The sequence below is a fragment of the Equus asinus genome, chromosome 17 (genome assembly GCF_041296235.1).
Source record: "Equus asinus isolate D_3611 breed Donkey chromosome 17, EquAss-T2T_v2, whole genome shotgun sequence".
Lineage (NCBI taxonomy): Eukaryota > Metazoa > Chordata > Mammalia > Perissodactyla > Equidae > Equus > Equus asinus.
The window spans coordinates 14,721,823-14,748,878 of NC_091806.1; the positions used below are offsets into that span (position 1 = coordinate 14,721,823).

The 27,056-nt window shown below is 35.9% G+C and overlaps 1 protein-coding gene and 1 pseudogene across 1 annotated transcript; one reads left to right on the top strand and one right to left on the bottom strand.

The window, feature by feature from the left end:
• Nucleotides 1-10,171: 10,171 nt before the first annotated feature.
• Nucleotides 10,172-11,134, bottom strand: LOC123278153 (olfactory receptor-like protein OLF1). The gene has a single exon (XM_044750593.2). The coding sequence runs from the start codon at nt 11,132-11,134 to the stop codon at nt 10,172-10,174; it is 963 nt and encodes a 320-aa protein (XP_044606528.2).
• An 8,948-nt stretch (nt 11,135-20,082) lies between these two features.
• LOC106844118 (olfactory receptor 5W2-like) lies at nt 20,083-21,016 on the top strand (annotated as a pseudogene).
• Nucleotides 21,017-27,056: the final 6,040 nt, after the last annotated feature.

Here is a 27,056-nt window from a genome sequence, read left to right on the forward strand (position 1 = left end):
AGATTTGGTATTCTAATCCTGTTCAATTACCAAAAGTTCTGAAAATTTTCTTGAGCCCAGCTGAAGACATTTTCCCATATTCTTCAATGCTATATCTGCCTAGAGAAATGCAGTTTGTGATTGTCAGTGTCAAAAGACAAATTTCTCCAGGGTTTTACAGTTTTTTATTCTCAGAACCCAAACTCATAGCAGGTCTTTGTATCTTAAGCATTAAAAAAAAATGTGGGAAATTGTACTTTGCTTTTCCAAAATTGTTAGTGCTTTTGATCTACTGCATGCTGAAGCTTTGAATTTAGAAAATATCTGGAATAGGAAATCTACCATTTGTTTGAGATTCCTCTCACTTCCAGTTTTGACATTCCAGCACTGTAACTGCCAAAATCTCTGGAAAAGCCCATATTCTCAGTTTCTCACCCATACTCATAATTGGTAAACTCTTACAGGGACATCTTCATGTCTTTAGCTCACCTCTGAATAGTTAGTAACCTTTCTTGGATTATACTCACTCTAGTCCATATTCATGAGTTTATACATACAATGCAAAAGATGCTTCCCCAAATCTCACCAATATAACCAATTAATAAGACAAAGTTGAGTTTATTGCTTTATCTTTCTGCTGATGAAAATAATCCATAACCAATCTATAAATGAAAATTTGCGTGAGTTTATTCTGAGCTGAAATCTGAGGACCATGACCTGGAGCCTTTCTTCCTGAAGCAAGAAAGGGCACCAACAAAGTGGGGTGCACAGAGAGGTTATATACCCCCAGAGAGGATGTTTCACATAGGATTGAAATGTCCCTTTGACAATAGTCGGAAGACTGCTCTGTTGGCACAGCGATTGATTGAAATAGCAGGTAGGTCTGCTGTTTCATTGAACACAGCAGGGTGGCAGTCTGTTGTCTTGAACCAGGTGGTCACAGCTGAGCTGGGTGGTCAAAGGTGAGTGCAGCAATCAGTTCCTAGCCTAAGGAAAAATGCTTATCCCTACGGAAATGCCAATGTAGGGGGAAGTTGCACCTTTATCTTAAGGCCATTTGTTCTTGCCATAGTAAATGTTTTAAAGCAGATATGCAATGTGTGCTCAACAGCCACAGTCAGGCCCTTTTGGAAAAAACAAAGTAAGGCCGAATTAGGTTTATACTAAATGGCTTTCTCATATACTCCAATATATCCTATTGCTTGCCATTTTTATTTGTAATTAGTAATGGAAAATACCACCTCACAGTGCTTTGGCAGTTTCTACAGGAAAAGGAAGAAAGGAAAGAATTTAATAAGAATGAGAATTTTGGTTTAAGGTGGGTCTTTCAAAACAGGGGTTTGATTAGGATTAGCTAGAGATCAAAGAAAACAGTCCAGGTTGGTGGAAACAAGAAAAGCATTTTGTAGCAAGAGATTCAGATAATTTAGGGAGTAAACTGTCTGTTGATGTTTGCCCCTAAAGAGTCCCTGGGTTATTAGGAAATTTCTGTAATAAGCAATCAAAACTTTTGCCTGAGAAAAAAACACCTGGGAGAATTGTCATGCTAAAGAAGACAGAGGAACAGCAATGTCTTGTTAATGTAGATGTTAAAGTATGGTTTTAGTTCCGAGTGTCCAGGTTGAGTACAGTGGCAGCAGACAGTTTCTGTTCTCTATATTTGTAATTTACTTTTCTTTTTTCCCAAAAGTTATCAATGGGAGCAAAAAACGATGAATTATCACATCTTACCTCAAGTAGAAGGCTTACAAGTTTTTAAAAGATTTTTATGAAAATAACAAAGCCTATTGAATTATGTATGTAATTCTCTCAGTAATTCATACATGCCATGTATCAGCTGATTTGATGTTAAAAAGTTAAATTTCAACTCTGTCTATGTGTCTAACAATTGTGCTTTTCTAGAACACTTGAAAAATGAGTACAATTAGCTTACCCTTACCAGAAAGGTTCCCTTTACCCCCCCATTGCTATCTGTCTCTCCTGGACTCTCATGTCAGGGACATTTGGAATCACAATAGAGCAATGCAGAGTCCCCGTAATTATGCAGTGATTGCAAGTGCTGTTCTACAGAAGCAGCAGTATTCTTACTGGAGACAATGGTCCCTTTTTACAACAGTCCTAAATGATGAGGACTTTTAGGCTGCTTAATTTTAAAATGGCTTATGATGAGGATTTTTAGGCTGGTTAGTTTTAAAACTACAGATGAGATTCTGAGTTCTGAGTAAGATTTTACAATATGCAGTCAAGACAGTGAACTCCCAAGCAGAGATTGCTATGTGTTCAATGAATGTCTACAGTTGATTAATATTTTAATATACTGTATGGTAAACATGCATATTTGCTGTACTTCTGAGGCTTAATACAGTAAGTTTAATTGCCACTAAGACAGTACATGCAAAACTTGAAGAGGGGAGTAAGATGCGTTAGGCATGTACTAGTTTATGCTCTTGAGAACTTCAGGAACTTTTCTGGTAATTCAGCAACCTCACCTGGGAATTAGCAGAGACATATGCTTACTTCCTGATTTTTTTTTCTGTTTGTTGTTTTTGTCCCTTGCTTTCTATAAAGCTAGAACACTCATCAGGCAAAAATCAGTACATTTTTAAATTTGGGAAATGGTTCTTAATGATCATTTTTAAGCCCTTAATAAGTTTCAGTGTCATTCTTTGTGAGATGTTCACAGTACTAAGATACCAAATGTACTATTGTGGGAGATATTGTTGAGGCAAAGCCCAATCCATATAACGAATTGCTAAATATTGTCCACCAGTTAAAAGAAACTGATGTGTTGTTCAAGATGTTTACTATCACTGTTTACTTCTCTAGTCTATATTTTAAGGATGTAGGATTTTTCTTGGTCCTTTCTTTTGAGTCCATTCAAATTAATTTTGTCCCCCAACTACTCCCCTGTCTTTACGCATGTGAAAATCCCTCAGGTTACATTTTGATCAACCAGGACCTAATTTTAGCTTTCTAGAGAGGGCTCTTCTTCCAGACAATGTAGAATAAATTCCCTTCAATCTACCCCTCCAACTCTTTAAACCTGAGCTGTGGAGCTTCATTATTATGACAAATTGGATAACTTAATTTAATTCCCAATGGATTTCTGTATTTTTTAAGGATAGAGTTATAAATAATTGAAAACATGTCTTCAGGAAAATGACATTTATACTTCAGATGCAAGCAAGTGAGAAAAAAAGCATGTATAGCATTTCAGAAATCATCCCCACATCTGTCACAAATTGATGTTCCATATGATAAGTTAGTTTCTAAGTTTTTGAAGTATATAGAAGTAAAATCTGGGGCACTTACACTTTTTTTGTCTTGCTCATTTTACTAACATGTTTGTGAGATTTCTCCATGTTATTACCTGTGGAGGTAGTTCATTCATACTCATTGCTGTGTAGTTTTCCAATGTACAAACTTACCATAAATTTATTTATCTAATCTAGAACAGGAATCAGCAAACTATAGCGCATAAAATTTCACTGGACTGTGGATACACCATTTTATTTATATATGGCCAAGTGTTTTTTTTCTGACACATGTGTAAACCTAAGTAGTTGTGACAAAGAGTTTATGGCCTGTAAATCCTAAAATATACAAAATATAACCGTTTGAGAAAAAGTTTGTCAATTCCTATACTATTGTGTTAATAGAAATTTGAGTTTTTTTCCATTTTATACTATTGTAAATAATGCACTGGAGAATATCTTTGTACATGTCTTTGAGTGGGTGTAGTCACTCATTTCACTTTGATATAAATCTAGGAATAGAATTTGTAGGCCACAGGACACTTATTTGTCCAGCTATAGTAGACATAAGATTATAGTTTTACAAAATAAATGTCAATTTTCATCTCTACTCTCAATGTGTAAGAGCAACTGTTGTTTCACATATGCACTGATACATGATACTTCAATTGTTTACATCTTTGCCGTTCTCTAGATTTATGTATTTATTTTTATTTTCTTGAATAGTAATAAAGTTGTATACCCACTTCTATGAAGTGTCTATGAAATTCTGAATTTGAATAACAGGCCACTACAAAAGGTCACATTTATAAGTATTTTGGCATTCTGAAATTTGTACTATCTAGCTGGTGTCAAAAGCAGGGAGAGGAAGCCCACAATTAGTTAAATCAGTCAATTTTATTTTTGGAGTTCCATTTATAGGGTTTAAAATTTCCTATTCTTTAATTCACATCAACTAGATCTAATGAAACAGTCAATATGTACATCAAATCAGTCCTTAGATACTCTAATATATAGCTATCATAAGGAGGGAGGAATATTAATAAGATTACATATTTACTTTCCCTGATTTAATAGCAATCCACTGACACTCTATTTTTCTTAGATTTATGTATTTCAAACAATGTTTTCTGCCATGCTGCTGCTCATAAGTAATAATTTCAAAAGAGTATCTGTTAATTGAGAAAATATTGTACAGATGGACACCCTTAAAGCTTTTTATAAAAAAAAAATATATTGTTCAGGGGCAGGCCCAGTGGTCTAGTGGTTAAGTCCACGTGCTGTGCTTGAGGGCCCGGGATTCACCAGTTCAGATCCAGGGCAGGGACCTACACACTGCTTAGCATACCATGCTATGGCAGGAGTTCCACATATAAAATAGGGGAAGATGGGCACGGATGTTAGCTCAGGGCCAATCTTGCTCAGCAAAAACAGGAGAATTGGCAGCAGATGCTAGCTCAAGGCTAATCTTCCTAAAATATATATATATATATATATATATATATATATATATATATATAGTTTTCACAATGACCTGAGATTGCAATGTCTGTCACTCTTCTTTCTATATGTGTGCTGTTCAAGTGTTACTTCATTCAGTGGCTTTGCTAAGTATGTGCACCACAAAAAAATAAAAAGAGATCTCACACATGCACTCATGAATTTAACTAAAAATGTAAAATCTATTAATAAAAGAATCTGGAATATGAAATTTGGAATCCTACAATTGGCTGATGATAGTTTGGGCAGATTAAACATGACTCTACACATCTGCAAAGACTTTCCTTATAGAGAGAGTGCTTATTTATTATGCTTTTGAATTTTTGTTGTCTTTTAACTGCTTTGATCAACAGCATATACTTAGCACCATTAGTTATTAGGTAAACATGAATCAAAGCAATAATGAGAAACTATGACATACTTATTAGATGGGCTAAAATTTAAAATATTGCTTATACCAAGTATTAAGGAAGAATTTGCAGAGGCTAAACTCACATGAACTGCTATTGGGTGCATAATATGTTATATCACTTTGAAAAGCTATTTGGCATTTTCAAAGAAAGTTATACATATACTTGCTCTGTGATCCAATCATCTTTTTCTTGAGTATTTACCCAGTAGCATTTAAATCATATGTTCATATAATGTGTTGTACACAAATGTTTATAGCTTATTTATTTGTGGCAGCCAGAAAACTGGTAACAACTTAAATATTTTTCAATAGATTAATGGTTACACAAATTGGGGTGTATCAATTCACCAGAATAGTCCTCATAAATAATACAGAATAATCTATTGAAGCAAGAAACAACATGCATGAATTTCAAAATAATTATGGTGAATGGAGGGAATGATGTAAGAGAGAGTATATACTGTACAATTCCACTTATACAAAATTATATAAAATGCAAGCTAATCTGTAATGACAAAATGCATAGCAGTGCTTGCTTGACATGGAGTGAAAAAGAGAGATGAAAAAGGAGCACAAGGAAATTTCAAGGAGTGACAGATATTTTCATTGTGGTTATGGTGTAACAAAGGATATTTGGCAGAAAGAGAAAAAACTAGTACCTTCTGTTAACTAATAGCTGCATATTCATCAAATTATACCATACTGTTCTCTAAATCGACCCTCTGGAAAGAAAGAAAGCCTGTTTCTAAACTCAATTCTTTGTCCGACTAACTTTAAGTATTTGATTCATCCAATTCTCAGTTGCTTAGTTTCCTTACCAGAAATAATTCATCTAGATGATTCACAAGAATACTTCCAGTACTGAAAGACTGTGAAGGAATCCCAAAAGCAATAAATTGTAACTGAAAATTCAGTTCCTGAACCCAATGCCAATCCAATAATGAGAACAGAGTCTTGAGTGGAAAGGAAAGGCTGTACTTTCTTTGTTGGGCAGAGGGAGCAAAGCAACAGCAAGTGCCTTAAGAATTACTAGCTCTCTGTTAGGAAATAGGTAGGGTTTTTTAAGCCTGGGAATGTGTCTGTTTCTAGAGGAGGGGTGTGCTGTGGCCTTGCCTGTCAGCATTTTCTCATAGGCCTGTGTCTGGGGCTGCTTCCAGTGGAGGAGACAAAGGATTCCACAGATGGGTATCTTTGGCTGTTTATCTCCATGGTGGATGGTAGACTCTGGCATCAGGAAACTGAGGAGTTGGGGTAAGGGAAGCTTTAGTTTCTTGATATTCTCTGGACATTACGTTCCCTATAATATACTTCAGGGATCTGTGATTAGTTACAACTTCATTGGGAGCCCTGCGTGAGGCCATCTGGGCTTTTATCAATTTGTGACTTCTGTGTGTTTGTTGAAGGCGTCAGAGGTTAAAGAAACAAATATTTACATATGAGACCAGCTAAAGAAGTAGTGAAAGGAGGGTGTGTGCTTTCATTCACCAAGGCTGCTGTGGCCACAGCCACTCTCCAATGCCTAACCTGCCAACAGTGGATACAAGCATCAGACCTCATGGCACAGTCCCTGAGGGTCCAGCCAGCCTCTCACAGATTGATTGCATTTGACTTCATTCTCCTGGAGGAATCAGTACTTTGTTCTCAATAGAAGATGAGTTGCTCTTGATGTGCATTTATCATTATTGCTCAAAATTCTTTTGTCAAAACTACTATCTATGGATTTATGGAATTCTTTTTGCATCATCTTATTCTTTCATACAACATTGCTTCAAACCAAGTAGCTCATTTCACAGCACAGGAAATAGGACAATGTACTTATGCTTAAAAATTCCTTAGTCTTACAACATTCTCCATATCCTAAAGTATGTGAATTGATTGAAGATATTTTTAAAGCTTCAGTATATGGTTGTGTATGCTAGTTGTTAGTTTATAGTTCTCTATGTGAGTTGCCACCACAGCATGACAACTGACAGATGGGTAGTATGGTTCCACAACTGGAAAATGAACCCAGACCCTGGCAATGAGAGCCCCCAAATCTGAACTACTAGCCCACCAGGGCTAGTTCTTGATTGAATATTTTAAAGGGTTTTTTAGACTCCATTATGCCACCAGTTCGGTGCCAACACTTTCTGGGGTGGGATCATGTTCTTCAGAGTACAGCAAATGCTTTAAATCAGTAGTATATTTACTAAGCTTTTTCCCCCCTTACTAGGATTTTGAGTCTGGGCATCAAAGGGTGGAAAATGAGGCAGCATCTCTCACTATTATTCTTAATGGCCCGTTAACAGGGATTTTGCTTCATATCCTCAAAATTTAAGGTTTTATGCTCCATGTTCCTAGAAAGAAAGAAAGAAAAAAGTAATTCTTACAATAGGGAACACCAAAATGGTTCCATTGAAACAGATGCCAAGACTGCTGCCTGGTCACCTGCTGCCTGGTCACTTTGAGACTCTCATGCTACTTAGTCAACAAGCAAAAAAGGGATTTCTCTACCGGTCATGTAACCAGTAACTGAAACCAAAGCTGCAGGATTTATGGGTATATTTTTCTTTTGCTTTGATGTGAATATATTTGTAAATATATTCCAGTCCTCTCCCATTTCCCTCCTTCCCAACACAAGATACAATAAGAAGGCCTCAAGTTCTATCTCAATATTTTACCAAGTTATAGGATATAAAAGGTGGTGTGTGAATTAGTTGAAGAGTACTAAATTATCCATATGGATAAAATGACATATGATACTTTCTATATCCTCTATTTCTTTAAGTTATATTCATCTATTAAAAATAAGTAGACTTTTGCTGCTGTCTTTTTTGAAAGATAAATATGGTAAAACAAGATGTGTGTGAGTGGCAAGTTGAAAAGAGGTGGGTTGTTTGGGATCTTATTGATAACTTGGTTATGACTGGGAACTGAATTGCCCAAAGCATCTTCCCAGTAAGGTTTCAGAATTACTAAGTTAGTAAAATTAGCAGAATTAGTAAAAAGAAGGATTTGCATGAAATTTGGACATATATCTCCTATATCCACAATACTTATAGTGGTTCTGCTTCTATTACTGAAATGACATTTAAGTGGGCTTGAATAATAGCACAGAGACCCTACAAGCTTCAGCAAAAACCACAGGAAAGGCCTTGCTCAAATTGTAGGTAAAGGAGTGTCCTCAGAAAATCCTGACAGTGCTATATCTAAAATACAATTTCAGGCCTTGCTATCTACCATACAATGATGAAAATTTGGCAAGATTCGGTGAGCTCAGGGTGATGAAATATAGTATGCTACCTGTGGAATGAAAGGTGTAGGCCATCTGGGAAGATCAGCAGATGATAGCAGCCTTCAGAGCCTTTACTAAGCCCGCACAACTGAGTCAAGATTTCATATACCTCAATGCTTCTCCAACTTGTATATTGGAATCACCAGTGAATGCTAAAAAAATAGATATGCTCTACTTTTAGCTATTCCATTACTTGAAAAGAGCTATATTTTCCCATAAGTGATATAATAATTTGTGATATAATTATTGAGTATCAAAAGATAGTGGTGTAGCAAAAATAAGATTTTCATATGCAGCTGAATATTACAATGTAGCTGTAATATTACAATGTAGACATTATCATTAATAGACGTTGGCATTTGGCATATGATGAGAGATTATGGGGCGTGAAAAGCTGTACTGCATCTGATACTGCTGTGTGATTCTCTATAAGCTTAACCAAGTAAACCTTGGCTAAGTAAATTTGAAACATAATTTAATATTACAGAATGTTGGTGTGCTCATGTAGCCATGACTGTGTTCTCATCTTACCAAATGAAACAACAGAAATGCTCAGAAGAACCATTTTTGGTCAGAAAACCAAAGAAAAGATTCTTAGGAAAGTTTAAAACTGACAGCGATTTGGACTGTGTTTTGTGGATTTTTACAACAAATAGAACATGTGGTTAAACATACTTTTAAACTTTGATATTCTCAGGTGAAATCTTGTAAATGTTTATTATCACAGTAAAAACTAACAATAACAAATGAGGTACAGCAAAAATGTCAGCTACTGAGATACATTTTTTAATATACACATTCTCCAATTTTCACTTTCAAACGCACATTTCCACTGTGGTATTCCACCATGGCATAGGGAATGATCTTCCCATGAGGATACAGATGATACATTACATAGCCGACTGTGTTTCTGAGATGCCAGAGAATGTCTCGTACTCTCAGGAATACTTGGTGTATAAAAAATAAAAGAGAAAAAACCAAATATTTTGTCTTGCAATTAACCTATATTCTTTAAGCAGATACTTAGAAAAATTTTCCAAATCACTTGAAGTAGCATGGGTGTAGAATGTTATCAACATATTATTAAAATGCATTTAATGTATTTGATTTGTCTTATTACTTTCCTAACATTCTTGACTCTCACCATCTTAGTGTAGAATATACACTTTAATTATTAGATAGTATATAAATATATAATTAACACCTGTCAAGTGCTCAAAATGGTGCAGGCACTATTCTCAGCATTTACTCAGTTAACCATCCAACAATCAGTACTGTAGGTTCTATATTCTTCCATTTTACAGATAAGTTAACTGAGACATATAAAAATTGAGTAACTTATTCAAAGTACCACTGACTAGCTAGGTACAGAGCTGGCATTTGAACAAAGGGTATCTGGCTTCCTCCCTCATCCAGTAATCTACCCTTATGAATGAGATATTCTACACATGAACACATACACACACCCTTCTGAGGTATTTACTATATCTCTTAAGAAAACCTGATGCAACCTATTTTAGCATTAACTCCAAGCTAGTAATCATTGAATAACAGTGTGTTATTTAGCAGCAGTTTTGAAAATTTTAAATGTTTTCTTATATCATGGAATAATGAAATGCATTTGGCTGTGTAAAAAACCAATTGTTTGGTAAAATCTCTTCTGTAAGAAGTCGTGTGTTCCGGTAAGGTTGTTGCAGGTTTCCAATTAGAGTTTGTAATTGGGGATTCAGATGAATCTTGGAATGCTGTATCTCACAACGAAGCTACCTTTGATTTTATGGCTTTCTTAGCCGCATCTTTCACATCCTTATTTCTCAAACTATAAATCAATGGATTCAGCACTGGGATGATAATGGTGTAGAACACTGAAATAATTTTATCCATGTTGGGAGAATAGAGGTAGCTAGGCCGTGAGTAAATGAAGAGAAGTGTCCCCTGATAGATCACCAGAGAAGTCAGGTGAGAGGCACACGTAGAGAAGGTTTTCCTCCTCCCACTGGACGATCGGATCTTTAAGATTGAGAGAAGAATGAAAAAGTAGGAGATGACGATGATGATGAAACAGATAATTTCTACTGAGCTGCCATATGTGGAGAGAAGCAACTCATTAATTGATGTGTCTGTACAGGATAGCTTAAGTAGCGGAGGGAGGTCACAGAAAAAGTGGTTGATGACATTTTTATCACAGTATTTCAGAATAAAAGCAAAAGATGTATGGACCAGGGAACTCATGTTGCCCCCAATGTATGACAAGACAATCAGCCATATACAGATACTCCGAGATATCACAACTGTATAGAGTAAAGGGTTACAGATAGCAACATAGCGATCGTAGGCCATGACAGCCAAGATAAAGGATTCTGTGTCTGCAAAAGTGCAGAAAAAATAAAACTGCAGGGCACAACCATAATAGGAAATAGATTTGTTCACTGAGAGGAAATTGACCAGCATTTTGGGAACAGTGACTGAGGAATAGCAAAGGTCTACAAAGGATAGATTGCTAAGGAAAAAATACATAGGGGCTTGAAGGTGTGGATTGATCCTGATTAACATCATCAATCCAATGTTCCCCATTAAAATCAAACCATATAATGTCAGAAACACAAGGAATAGGACAATCTGCAGTTCAGGGCGAGTTGGAAATCCTAATAGAATAAACTCAGTCACCAAGGTGTAGTTTCCTTCTATGAATTCCGTAGTCTGTGTTGTTTTCATTTCATAAGATTTCTAACATCCTAAAATGTTATATTGACGGACAGAGAAAAATAATTAGATATAATGATAAGGTTATCTTATTGTTTCAATAAATATACAAAAAAGCAATCAAATAAAAACTCCAAGCCCAAACTTCCTTTCAAATATGACCTCTGAGAAATATATTTCAGAATTTAGCAGAGGTCAGATTTCATGGTTGTTAGTTTTATTTTATTTTTTTTTGATTAATGATTATTTCTTCCATTGGAGAGTTAGCTCCCTGCATGCAAGGATCATGTCTGATTTTGCTTATCATTATTTTTACCACAAATATAGCACAATAGCTGGCCCAGAAGATTAAAAGAAGTTAATTAATGGACTGAGGATGATATGAAGAAAAGAAAAAATATATATATGATAAAAATAAAGTGTCCTACAGAACACGCCTTAGAATGATAATCATAGAACATTTTGCTCTTTCTGTCCAGGTTTAATAGACAGTGGTATGCCATTCCGTTGGCAGAGCAGATGGAGTGGTGTAATGAAACATATACCAGTTAATTATTTAAAAATATAATAGAAAAGTGATATTAATTAATTAATAACAAATGTGAGTAAACATCAGCACTGAGTACAGTTTTGATAGGAAAGAGTTTAGGATAATTTTATAAATCTTAATCAAGATACTAAAATAAGATGATTAAATTAATCAACTGGTTCTTTCTCTATCTTTGGCATTTATTGTAATTCTTGGCCTCTAGTAAGTGCTCAGTGATTATTAGTTGACTAACTAAAGAAGGCAAAATATTTAGTCATAAGTTGACTTCTAACTAAATAAAATTATTCTATATGGCCTCCTCACTGATTATGTTATAGACAAACAAAAATAGTTACTTGCCATTGATTTTTACCCTAGTATAATTTAGAGTTTTGAGTCTAAAAAGTCTGTCAATTCCTGCTTCTGGAGTCTCCAAACTTCTCCAGAAAAAGGAGCAATTTGAACCTGCCTTTGAAGTACAAAATATTTTATCTTAACCTTAGAGGATGGACATGGAAGTATACAAAACAAACAAGCAAAGCATCCATTGAGCTGTGTTACTCTCACCATAGTGGGCCAGGAAGGAACAAAATGGTCTTGGGGCAGTCTCTCAATTATAAAAGTGACAGTATTAAGAACTTCATTTTGTATATCACCTAATCATTGAAACCACCGAATGACATAGGCACAGAGAAGCCTAAGGGAATCACGAGGGTTAATGTGCTGTCTTATGTCATTGCCTCAGAGAGTGTGAATGAGATGTGACACTACATTAAGACAGTGGTTAATTTATTCTTATGTCGCCTGTTTTGAAAGTAATCAAGGGGCCGGCCTGGTGGTGCAGCAGTTAAGTGCGCAGGTTCTGCTTTGGTGGCCCAGGGTTCGCTGGTTTGGATCCCGGGTACGGACATGGCACCGCATGGCAAGCCATGCTGTGGTAGGCGTCCCACATATAAAGTGGAGGAAGATGGGCATGGATGTTAGCTCAGGGCCAGTCTTCCTCAGAAAAGAAGAGGAGGATTTGCAAATGTTAGCTTAGGGCTAATCTTCCTCAGAAAAAAAATAGTAATCAAGGCATTTTAAAAAGATAAGACCTTACATTAGAGTTGGTAAGAATTTGTTTAGAATCTCATTTTGGCCACACGTGGGCTGTGTGACTTGCACAATTTAATATGTATATATCTTAAACTGTAGTATAAGAATGACAATAAATATCTCACAAGGTTTCTGTGTGGGTTAAATTAGAAAAATTACCTATTTATTATCTATTTATTTACCTACCTATTTATCATTCCATGTGGTCACATTTTAGACAGACTGGCACACAGTAAAGCAAACAAGAAAGATTAGTTTCAATTGTTCCACCACTTTCTTTTATCCTTAGCTTTTGACTGGCACTGTGTGGCAAAGTTTTATGAATAATAGCTATCATTTATATAATGATTATTACATGCAATGCAATATTCTAAATACTTTACATATAATTCATTTAATTGTCACAAAAAACTAATGATGCAGTTACTGTCACTATCACCTTTCTTTTACACATGAGGGAACTAAGGCACAGAGAAATTAACAGCTAAGATGTAATAGCAACAGAATTGAAACCCAGGCTCCTGACTCCAAGTTTTATTATACATTGTCTCACTATAAGATATATCCTTATTATTAATTTCATATTTTGGATAGGAACTTTGAGGCTTAGAATAATATCCCAAGTCATTCAGCTGGTAATTAACAGGTACAATTCAAACTCAGGTGGGTTTGAAGACAAAGTTCATAGGAAGAAATATGAAGGTGGTTAGAATATTAATAGTGTGGCCACTGTGAGACAGGTTGAGGTGCAAAGCAGTGCTGAAGGGAGGAAGGAACATCTCATTTACTTACTAAAGAAGCAAGACGCGTTCTTGAGAACTTCACATTGATCATCCTTTCTGATAGTTGAATAATTCCATTTAGAGAAATGTGAGAGGGAAGAGAGGAAGCCATTGAAGGTAAAGGCAAGAGAAGACAGACAATTTTGGATCCTTGCTTTAAAATATAATGGACAGGGTCTGGCCCGTGGTGTAGTGGTTAAGGTTGGCATGCTCTGCTTCAGTGGCCCAGGTTCGTGGGTTAGGATCCTAGGCACAAACTTACATCACTTGTGAGCCACGCTGAGGCACCAAGCCACATGCAAAATACAGGAAGATTGGCACAGATGTTAGCTCAGGGCCAGTTTTCCTTAAGCAAAAAGAAAGGAGGTTTGGCAACAGATGTGAGCTCAGGGGGAATCTTCCTAACTAAAAAAAAAAAAACAAAGAATAGACAAAAAGACCCAATCAAAATGCTATGATTCACTAAATTCTTCTCAAATATATACATACAACAAAAACTATCTTTGGATAGAAAATAAATTAATTCAGATTATCAAGTAGCCAGCCATGGTTTAGTTCTTTATTCTGTAAGAAAAAAGCTCATTTAAACAAAAGTGTTTCATGCCCTTGTAGAAGCTACATAAGAAAGAGTGACACAAGATAAATGAATTTATGGGTACAATGCTGATATGTGGTTTCCCAATTCTTTGGACACAATCAGTGGTTCTTGCCCTCAGACCCACAGAAGCCAATTTTTGCAACATTAAAGCCAGTCTAGAAACCACAGAAGCTACTTACCTAGGAAGGAGCTGTTTTCCAATTACCTAGATGAATAATTTTGCCAATAGGACCAGGGACTTTTATGTGTATTCTCATGGCATTAGGGACCAGATAATTGAAGAATTCCAAACAGGCTCATTTCCAAGGGACACCAAGGGAACAATTAACAGGGTTATTGCTATTGTGAATTTTTTCCTAAAATACAATTACACATTGGTAATATTAATTGGTATAATTAAACATTGGTGATTATAATAGAAATATGTTTAGTTATTTGAATAGGCAATCTTCACTTTCAGTAGTATTGAGGTTGTTTTTAATGACTCCTGGAATCCTGCAAAGGTTCCTCTTTATTGTGGATGCCCTTTGGAAATTGTTCAAATATTTAAAAATATAACTATTGGGACAATGTCTATTCATATTCTCTTCCCATTTTGTGATTGAGTTGTTCATTACTGTTGTTCAGTTGTATGAGTTCCTTATATATTTTGGAAATTAACCCCTTCTCAAATATATGAGTTGTAAATATTTTCTCCCAGTTGGTGGGTCGCCTTTTCATTTTGCTCATGATTTCTTTCACTGTGCAGAAGCTTTTAAGTCTGATGTAGCCCCATTTGTTTATTTTTTCTTTTGTTTCCCTCGTTTGGGTAGACATGGTATTAAAAAAGATACTGCTAAGACTGATGGCAGAGAGTGTACTGCCTATATTTTATTAGGAGTCTTAAGATTTCAGGTCTTACATTCAAATCTTAAATCCACTTTCAGTTATTTTTTGTGCATGGTGTAAGATAGTGGTCTACTTTCATTCTTTTGCAAGTAGTTGTCCAGTTTTCCCGGACCATTGATTGAAGAGACTTTCCTTTCTCCATCGAATGTTCTTGCCTTGTTTGTCAAAAAAATAGCTGTCCATAGATGTGTGGTATTATTTCTGGGTTTTCAATTCTGTTCCATTGATGTGTGTCTGTTTTCGTACCAGCATCATGCTGTTTTGATTACTATAGACTTGTAGTATATTTTGAAGTCAGGAATTTTGATACTTTCAGCTGTATTCTTTTTTCAAGGAAATGCTTTGGCTGTTCAAGATCTTTTGTTGTTCCATGTAAATTTTAGGATTCTTTGTTTTATTTGTATGAAGAATGCCGTTGGGATTCTGATTGGGATTGCATTGAATCTGTAGATTGCTTTAGGTAATATGGACATTTTAACTATGTTTATTCTTCTAATGCATGAGCATGAACTATCTTTCCATTTCTTTACTTCTTTGATTTCTTTCAAGAATGTCTTATAGTTTTCAGTGTACTACTCTTTCACCTCCTTGGTTAAATTTATTCCTAGATATTTTATTCCTTTTGTTGTAATTGTAAACGGGATTACCTTCCTGGATACTCTTTCTGCTAGTTCGTTGTTAGCATATAGAAATGCAACTGATTTTTGTATGTGATTCTGTGAAGATACACAGATGGCCAACAGGCACATGAAAAAATATCCAACATCACTAACTATTAGGGAAATGCAAGTCAAAACTACAATGAGATATCACCTTGAACATATCAGAATGGCTGTGATTAACAAGACCAGAAATAACAAGTGTTGGGGAGAATGTGGAGAAAAGGAAATCCTTATACACTGCTGGTGGGAATGCAAACTGGTACAGCTACTATGGAGAACAGTATGGAGATTTCTCAAAAATTAGAAATACCATATGATCCACCTATTCCGTGACTGGGTATTTATCCAAAGAATAGAAATCAACAATTCAAAAATATATATGCACCCCTATGTTCATCACAGGATTATTCACAATAACCAAGACGTGGAAGCAACCCAACTGCCCATTAATTGATGAAAAGATAAAGAAAATGGAATACTACTCAGCTACAAAAAGATAAAATTCTGCCATTTGCAACAACATGGATGGACCTTGAGGGTACTATGCTGGGCAAAATAAGTCAGGCAGAGAAAGACAAATAGCATATGATTTCACTCATATATAGAAGATAAACAAATACATAGATAAGGAGAGGAGATTAGAAGTTATCAGAGTAGAAGGGGGTTGGGGAGGGCGAAAGAGGTAAAGGGGCACCTGTATATGGTGATGGATACAAACAGGACTGTTGGTGGTGAACACAACACAATCTATACAGAAACTGAAATATGGTGATGTAAGCTTGAAATTTGCAGTATTATTATTATATTTTCATTGCAGTAATATTTATTACATTACATAAATTTCAGGTGTACAGCATTATATTTCAATTTCTGTGTAGATTACATCATGTTCACCACTCAAAGACTAATTATCATCTATCACCACACACATATGCCTAAGCAACCCTTTCACTCTCCTACCTCCCTGACTCCCCTCTGGTAACAACCAATCTAATCTCTCTCTCAAAGTGTGTGTTTGTTGTTGTTTTTAACTTCTGTTTATGAGTGAGATCATATGGTATTTGACTTTCTCCCTTTGCTTACTTCACATCTGAAGTTTACACAATGTTGTAAGCCAATGTGACCTCAATAAAGTAATTAAAAATAAATAATTAAATAAAACTATTGCTATTTAAATAATTTCAAAAACCACATGGAAACTCAAAAAGTTACCTGTTAGTATCAGTACTAAAAATTGATATTTTTTTAATGACATTGAAGAGTGAGCCCAGTGGAGCTTTCTGTAGAATTTAGTATCAGCGGGTGTTTTCTGAGAAGATGGAAGGGCTTATAGACAACCATTTTATGCCAGAGAACTAAATACAGGATCTCATGATCAAGTTAATTAGTCTTACATACACTACGCACGACAGTTTCACTAAAACAATGATATTTGCGGGCTAGTTGTTATTAGCGGAACTCCACTAATTACATTACAGACTAAATTTGTTTCACAGCATAAAATGCATTTGTTGACTCCTATATCTACAGAATCTTAGTGGAATTCTTGTTAAAACTTACATCCAATGCAAAGATTCACTTCTAAATCAAGACTGAAAAATTATCAGATATCTTCAGTTTAACTGTTTCTAAGGGTAAAAATTTCACAACTTCAATCACTGTGGAAGTTCTAGCTGTTTAAAAAAATCCCCATTATGGTGAGCTCGAATCAGAATTTATTTCTCCTTTTCATTTGTATCATGATGTTTCTACCTATAGGCGCAGATTAAACTTATTTTGTGATTTGAGACAGTTTAGTGACAGAGTTAGTAAACTGCAAGTTAACTCTTTAAGGAAAAATAGATGTTAGTGGGGCTGGTCCATTGGCACCGTGGTTAAATTCTCCCGTTATACTTTGGCAGCCTGGGATTCACCAGTTCAGATCTCTGTGTGGACCTATGCACTGCTTGTCAAGCCATGCTGTGGTAGGCCTCCCACATAAAATACAGGAAGATGGGCATGGATGTTAGCTCAGGGCCGGTTTTCCTCAGCAAAAAGCGGAGGATTTGCAGCAGATGTTAGCTCAGAGCTAATCCTGCCCCCTGCCACCAAAAAAGGGGAAGATAGTTGCTTTAGCATAATATGGCCATACTGGGAATGTAACAAAAATTTTATTTATTGTGATAATGATGGTAGTGAAAGAATTTGAGAAATGTTTAAAAAAATTACTAAATAAAATAAATTTTCTGAACATGCTTTCATTACAAATGGACATCTTATGAAATGCAATTTAGAATTTCACCCATTAAAAAATAAAAATACCCATTCTCTTGTCCTATTCCTACTCTTCAGAGAGGAAAGGGATAAGCTAACACTAATTGAGTGATCAATTAGAACCTATAGGCAGAGGTCCAAGCCTTTAGTGATGCGGGGTCGGTGAGCCGAGGAGTCGAAAGAAAGATTTCTTAGACTCTTAAGATCTGGCAGTAGTGCGCTTTTATTTAGAGAATAGTGTAGCATGGGGACACGACCCATGGGCAGTCAGAGCTTCTGCTGCTGCTGCTGCTGCCCCCGCTGGCATGGGGACAGAGCCCATGGGCAGGCAGAGCCGCTGCTGCTGCCCCCGCTGGCATGGGGACAGGACCCATGGGCAGGCAGAGCTGGTGCGTGGGGACAGGACCCACGGGCAGTCAGAGCTCCTGCTGCTGCCCCGAGTTGAGGGTTAGGGCTAATTTTATAAGGCATAGGTATATGATTCATCTCTTTACAAGACAAAGGAAAGAACATGAAAAAAAGTTAAAATGGTATCAGTGCCCGTATGGTCTGGTCATTGGGTGATCCCATGACTTTTAGACAAGAATCAAATCGGATTGAGTAAATGGCAGAAGTCGCTGCTTGAATTTTATCCTCGGCTAAAGACAAAGGAGGATTTGGGGGGGGGGGGGGTCAGTTACATGAGGTTGCCAGACAGTAACCAACTTAAGTTCTTGCCTCTGGCATTGACCAAGAGCCTCTAGAGATAAGACCATCCCCCCCTCTTCGGGGCACAGAGAGGGAGGCATCTTCACAGATAGAGGTTTCCCTTAGAAATGTAAATGTTTCCCAACAAAGGGGCAAGCAAATTCCACTCCTTGGAGCCTGAATCTCATCTGTAGTTTTAAAACTAACCAGCCTAAAAATCCTCATCATAAACCGTTTTAAAAGTAAGCAGCCTAAAAGTCCTCATCAGAACCACATGCCATATTTACTTAAGTCCAAAAAAATCCATCATCAGCATTCTATTTTATATATTAACAGAGACATACACACAAATACACACATAAACAAGGAGAGAAGCCTATATACCTCAAGGCGTTTATTGTCCTTCATCCCATCTCCACTTTTTAATGTAAAAGCCATTTAAAATTCAAAGAGATGCAAATGTGTATGTTAAATTCTGTTGTTTTCACCTCTTTTTAGCAGTTTTCTTCGGTGAAAAGCTTTCACCTTGACACAAGTCCACTTCACAAATAGGTAATAAGTATTGTGGCAAAGCAACAATACACTTTTATAGAAAGGATCAGTAATACTTATTTCATGTCTTATCACGTACTAAAGACAACTTGGACCAGAAACAGTAACATAATAATTTTTATTATTGTTATTGTGTGATATGCTCACTGTTTCTAAAAGTAATGCAGTCTTTAAATAAGTTACGTTTTTTTGACGAACATAAAAATTGGAATCATTTTTTTTATGTGTCTATGTGAGTATTTTCAAGCATAGAAATTCTTAATCCTATATCTTACAACCTGGTCTCTCTCACATGGATGTTTCCTCCATATCATGTTGAATGCATAATGAAATATAAGATCATCCAAATCCCTTCCTTCAGATAAGAAAGGAAATGCTCAGGGAAATTAAAGAGCTTGTAGAAAGTCACATATCTCATGAATGACATCGAGATTTAGATAAAAGTTTCTTAACTTCCTATCCCAGACATTTTTTATGATTGTCACATGCATAGCAATGCCCCTTTAAAGACTGGGTAATTTTCTCAGCATTAAAAGATGGTTACAGAAAGAAATCAACTACTGTCTTACAGATATTTTGTGGATGTCCGGAAGAGTTAGAATATATCTATCATTTTCTTGATTATTTTCTTTTTTTTCTTTTTAATTTTTTTTAAAGATTTTATTTTTTGCCTTTTTTTCCCCAAAGCCCCGAGGTACATAGTTGCATATTCTTCATAGTGGGTCCTTCTAGTTGTGGTACGCCGCGGGACGCTGCCTCAGCGTGGTTTGATGAGCAGTGCCATGTCCACGCCCAGGATTCAAACCAAGGAAACACTGGGCCGCCTGCCGCGGAGTGTGCGAACTTAACCACTCGGCCACGGGGCCAGCCTCTCTTGATTATTTTCTTATAAATTTAGACAAGAATGAAGTGGAATGGTCAGAGAAAACTGTTCCTCTTCAACAGAATTCATTTTCTTGGGAATTACTAATAAACTTAGCATGAAAGTGGCCCTGAATATCATGTTTCTAGCTGTTTATCTAATATTTTGGAAAATCTTGGAATGGTCATTTTAATTAGACTGGATTCCAATTACACACACCAATATATTTTTCCTCAGCCACTTCTCTTACTGTGACCTCTGTGTAAACTCCATGTGTTATTCCACTGCAATTGAGCCCAAAATGTTGGTGGGCCTTTTAGCCAAAAATAAATCAATCCCCTTCTATTGCTATGCTCTGCAATTCTTCATTTCCTATACCTGTGCAGATTCTGAGTGGCTATTGTTGGCCATGGTGGCCTTTGATAGGTACAAGGCCATTAGCAACCCCTCGCTCTGTACAGTCAACATGTCCAGTAGAATGTGTTCCCTGCTCAAGGCTGGGGTTTATTTGCTGGAAATGAGAGATACTCTCATACATACAACATTGATATTCTGTTTACGTTTGTGTAAGTCAAATGAGATTAATCATTTCTTCTGTGATATCACTCCTCTCCATTTGCTCTCTGGCTCAGATACACAGGTCAACGAGTTAGCAATATTCACCATTTTTGGCTTCTTTAAACTGAGTGTCATTTCAGGGTTATTATTTCTTGTTGTTATATTATCCTATCAGTCTTAAAGATTCACTCTGCTGAGGGGAGGTTCAAAACTCTCTCCACCTGTACCCCCACTTAACTGCAAGGGCAATTTTCCAGGGAACTATGCTCATCATATATTTCAGGACGAGTTCATGCTACTCCCTAGATAAAGACAAAATGAACTCGCTGTTTTACACCCTTGTGATTCCCATGTTAAACTCTCTGAATTATCACCTATGGAACAAGGATATGAAAGAGGCCGCAGGAAAATTGAAAAATAAAAGATGATTTAAAATTTTTGTTATCCATTTATACACATGCACACACACAATTAGTGACTGCTGTTTTCATAATGTATAATATGATACATGAGAAACATAATTTTCTCACATATTTAATTAAATGAGTATCTGTACTGAAGGCCAACCATAAGAAAATATTCCAGTTTCCCAAACATATTGTGATTCACTATGGTCTTGAATTTATGATAATCCTTCACAGTGTAAAATATGCTGACTTTTCTAATTTTGGCATATTTTTATTTGCTCATTCTTTCATCCAAGCATTATTTGAAGTATACTAAAATTTATCGAGTTTTCACAAAGTGCTTTTTGTTTATTTAGATGCTTTGCATTTCATGATGAATCCGACATTTTCCATACTAATGAATCCTATAATCTAGAGGAACAAGCAAACATTAATTAATTAAGCACTCAAATAATTCATAATAAGGCTCAAAATTTGATGAAGTAAAAAACTAGGAGTTTAAAAATATGAAAAAAATGTTGAAATCTAGTGTGCAGACAAAAGGCTCCCCTGGATGGAGATATTCAGCCTCAGATCTAAAAAATAAGAAAGCTGGGAAAAGGAAAGGATTCTAGGCAGAGGGTCTGACAGTTACAGAGGTCTTGATGTAGACAGTTCTATACCTTTTTAGAATTAAAGAAGTCCAACATGGGTAGGTTGTGAAGAGCAATGTAAAGTGCCTTGGTAAATTACATTAAGGACTGAGCAAATAGAAAAAACTTTTTAGTGCTTATGAGATGTCAGTAACAAACAATTGCCTGAGAGCATGGTATATGGCTTGAATATTTACATATTTTATAACTTTTAAGAAACTACTTAAGTGTTGTGGATACTAAGGTAATAGATCCATAAAGACCTACATATTAATTACACCAGAAGTAAAGAGCATTTCTCTTCGTAAATTCTTGATGTTTGTTTGTTTTGTCTGTGTCTACTCTAGTTTTTGATGATTAAAGCATTGAACCAAGTTGTTGAGATAAGGTAGATATTTGTATGACTATGTAAGACTAAAGGATCCTCTTTATTATTCTTTACAATTGTAGAAGTTTTTAAAAGCCACTGAATGTCTTAGATTTTCCAGCTGCCATTGTAAAATGCCTTTCTGTGAAAACATTTCAGAATGGAAGTAAAAGCCCGAGAAGCTTCTCTAGTTTTCAAAGGGGCATTTGTGGGACACTGTGACCACTTGCACAGCATCAAGCTAAAAGAAAAATCTTTGGAGATTTTTTTTTTGATAAAAGGATTTAAAAGTTTCCACCTGTACCATATTTTCACAATTAACACTGCTCTTTTGGAAATGTTACTTGTGAGCACCAATATGTTAGAAAACATTCTTTGAAATATATTGTCCAAGAAAAATGGGTGTCAGGTTTTGCTGCTAATTTAGAGGACATAAAAATATATGATTTGATCTACATATTCGCTGTTTTATCAGATTTCTTGAGGGTGAACTAAAGAGAAGGAAATTTTAAGCCCTATACATGAAATTCCCAAAATAGAATCAACTGATTAATTTTGGGCCATTCTCCTTAAAGTTGTGAGATTGGATAACATGTTATGGGGAATATTTTTTAGAGAATCAAGACTCAAGTAGAACCTTGGGAAGATGGCCTATAATGACATTCTTGATGTTCTACTTATATAGGAAATAACATATCAAAAGGTTTCATTTATTCAATCATCATGATTCCCCTCCTTTCTTAGTCACTATAAGTTACATCTTTCTCATATATCCCCAATGACTGATGGCTAACATTATTTTTCAAATACAATATTTTCAGAGATAAGGGACAGTTTTTAAATATGGTAACATAGGAGGCTCCTGAATGGCTCTTCTCCCATGAACACATGAAAAGAACAATTGTACATGATACAATTCTCTCTGAAATAAATAATAATAATAAAAAACTTGCTAAGTGACTCCTACACATTGAGCAATGAGAAAATGTCCACATTGAAATAGGTAAGGAAGGATCAGAGACACTTTGCCATAACCCCCACTCCCAACACAGACACATATAATTGGGAAGACACACTTAGCTCCCAGCTTCTCTTTGAGGAGTAGAGGGTTTGAACACCACATCTAGTACTGCATCTTTTAAGATTCCCACCAGAAGGACACGCATCCAAATTCCATAACTTTGAAAGCCAATGGATATTGCACCCAGGAGAACCATAAGAGTGCAGCAAGCAAAAAAAAAAAAAAAACAGTTATTAAGAGAAGACAGCATTAGCTGTAGTTAATATACCAGGTCTTACAGCAGAGATAGGGGGCAGAAAAGCCCATCTTTTAGTCTCTTCCTGTAAGGTTTCTATTTTCATATCTTAAAAGATGCTGCCTAAAGGTAAGGCTTCAAATTTAGCATGCATCTAGGGGCAGACTGGGCTCCTCTGAAGAGAGCAGGAAAGTCTGCAGATGCCTCCCCGACTCTCTCACTCCTGACCACCCCAAGTCCCCAGTATCTCCTTGGGAGGAGCTTGTAAACATGTTTGCACCCCAGCTTTTGTGGCTACCACCTGAGGAAAATGTTCCCAGATCACCTGACTCTGATAGCCAACAGGAATTTCATTCAGGAATGCCACAGAAGATTGGAATCGTGTGAAGCATCACAATGGTATCAAACAAGAAATCAATTAAAAGAAGAAAACTGAAACATTCACAAATGTGTGGACATTAAACAACATGCTCCTAAACAAATAATGGTTGAAGAAGAAATTAAGAGAGAACTCAAAAATACCTTGAGAAAATTAAAAATATATACATGGCATACCAAAATGTAGGGCATGCAGCAAAAGCAGTTCTAAGAGGGAAGTTTATAGTGAGAAGTGCTTACATTAAGTAAAAAAAGAGAGAACTTTGTACCTCGAGGAAATAGAAAAGTAGGAAAAAACTAAGCCAAAGTTTAGTATAAGGGAGGAGATAACAAAGATCAGAGCTGAAATAAATGGAATAGGGACTAAAACAACAATGGAAAGATCAATTAAATTAAGAGCTTATGTTTTGAAAAGAAAAACAAAATAGACAAATCTTTAATTAGCCTTACCAAGAAAAAAAGAGAAGGATCTCAAATAAATAATATTATATTTGAAAGAAGAGACGTTGCAATTGATTGTACACAAACACAAAGGATCATGAGAGTAATGTGAACAATTATACACTGAAAATTAGACAACTTAGAAGAAATCGATAAATTTCTATAATATACAATCTACCAAGGCTGAATTATGCAAAAATAGAAAATCCGAATAGACCAATTATTCTTAAGGAGATTGAGTCAGAAATCAAAACTTCCATGGGGGCAGGGCCAGTGGCGCAGCAGTTAAGATCACATGTTCTGATTCTTGGCGGCCTGGGGTTCCCTGGTTTGGATCCCGGGTGTGGACATGGCACCGTTTGGCAAAAGCCATGCTGTGATAGGTGTCCCAAATATAAAGCAGAGGAAGATGGGCATGGTTGTTAGCTCAGGGCCAGTCTTCCTCAGCAAAAAGAGGAGGATTGGCAGTAGTTAGTTCAGGGCTAATCATCCTCAAAAGAAAAAAAGAAAAGGATCAAAATTTCCAGAAAAGTTCAGGCCCTGATGTCTTCATTGGTGAATTCTATCAAGCATTTAAAGAATTAATACCAATCCCTCTCAAACTCTTCCAAAATAATAGAAGAGGAGGCAATATGTGAACCCATCATATCTTGAGACTAAAACCAGATAAAGACACTACAATGAAAGGCCGGGGGGAAGCCAAAAGAGGTGATTAGGCTCACATGTGAGGGGATGGTCTATAATTAGTTTTTGGGTAGTGAACATGGTGTAATCTACACAGAATTCGAAATATATTATGATGTACATCTGAAAGCTATATAATGTTATAATCCAATGTTACTGCAATTAAAAAAATGTAACATTAATTATATTTAGAGAATTATTTTGAGTGAACTGTTGCTTTCTTTTTGTATTATGTGGAATTTTTATAAATGAGCATGCATCATTTTTATAAAAACAATAAAAAGTGATTCTTCTTTTTACAAAAAAAAAAGAAAAAATGAAAGGCCAATGTTCTTGATGAACATAGATGCAAAAGTTCTCAATAAAATGTCTGTAAACCAAATTCAATGGTACATTAAGTGGATAGTACACCATGAATAAGTGCGATTTATTCCAGGAGTGCAAGGATAGATCAACATCTACAAATCAATTAGTTTATTCACCACATTAAAAAATGAAATAGAAAATCATACGACCACCTCAATATATGCAGAAAAAACGTGTGACAAAATTCAACATCCTTTCATGATAAAACTTTCAGCAAACTAGGAATAGAGGAAACTTACCTCAATATAAATAAAGGTCATATGTGACAAGCCCACAGCTAACATCATGTTCAACAGGGGAAAGATGAAATCTTTTCCTGAAAGATGAGGAATAAGTGAGGGATGCCTAAACTTTGTTCTTTTATTCGATATTATACTGAAAGTTCTATCCAGAACAATTAGGCAAGAAAAGAAGTAAAAGACATCCAAATGGGGAAGAAAGAAGTGAAACAGTCCCTATATGCAGATGACATGATACTACCTATAGAAAACCCTAAAGACTCCACCAAAAAACAGTTGGAACTACTAAACAAATCCAGTAAAGTTCTGGACACAAAGTCAACATCCAATAACCAGCTGCATTTCTATACACTAATAACGATTTATTGGAAATAAAAATTAAGAAAAAAATTCCATTTCCCATTTACTTCGGAAAGAATTTATCCAAGGAGGTGAGAGACCTATACACTGAAATCTATAAAAAAATTGATGAAAGAGATTGAAGAAGATGCAAACAAATGGAAAGATATTCCATGAGAATGCATTGGAAGAATTAGTATTGTTAAAATGTCCGTACTCCCCAAATCAATCTACATATTTAATGCAATCCCTATCATTGTTCCTATGGCAGTTTTTACAGAAATGGGAAAAAGAATCCTAAACTTTGTGTGGAACTAAAAAAGACTCCTAATAATCAAGCAATCTTGAGAAAGCAGAGCAAATCTGAAGGCATCACACTTCCTCATTTCAATCTACATCACATAGTTATAGTAATGAAAAGAGTATGGTATGGGGGCTGGCCCAGTGGCACAGCAGTTAAGTTGCCACATTCTGCTTCTGCGGTCCAAGGTTAGCCAGTTTGGATCCCAGGTGAGGACCTGAGCACTGCTTGTCAAGCCATGCTGTGGCAGGGGTGCCACATATAAAATAGAGGAAGATGGACATGGAGGTTAGCTCAGGGCCTGTTTCCTCAGCAGAAAAGAGGAGGATTGGCAGCAGGTGTTAGCTGAGAGCTAATGTTCCTCCAAAAAAAAAAAAAAAAAGAGTATGGTATGGCATAAAAACAGACACATCAATTAATGGAACATAATAGAAAACCCAGAAATAAATCCACTCATACATATCCACTCAATGAATTTATGACAATAGATCCAGGAATACACAATAAAGAAAGAGAGTCTCTTTAATAAATGGTGCTGGGAAAACTAGACAGCCACATGCAAAAGAATGAAACTGGACTCCTATCTCACGCGCTACAGAAAAATCAACTCAAAATGAATTAAAGACTTGAATGTAAGACCTGAAACCATAAGGCTCCTAAATGAAACATAGAAGGTAAAGTTCTTGCCATTGGTCTTGGCTAGTACTTTTTTGAATTTGACAACAAAAGCAAAAATAAACAGTTGAACTACACCAAACTAAAAATCCTTTTCACAGCAAAGGAAACTGTCAACAAAATGAAAAGGCAATCTATGGAATGAAAGAACATATTTGTAATTCATATATCAGATAAAAAGTTAATATCTAAAATATATAAAGAACTCACACAATTCAATAGCAAAAAAAAACAAGCAATCCTCTTAAAAATTGGTCCAAAGAACTGAATAAACATTTTTCCAAAAAGATATTCAAATGGCCAACGAGTACATAGAAAGGTGCTAAACATCACTAACAATCAAGGTAATGCAAATCAAAACCACAGCAAGATATCACCTCACA

Excerpts from the sequence above, each read along its gene's own strand:
- LOC123278153 (XM_044750593.2), bottom strand. The coding sequence starts at position 11,134 with ATGAAAACAACACAGACTACGGAATTCATAGAAGGAAACTACACCTTG.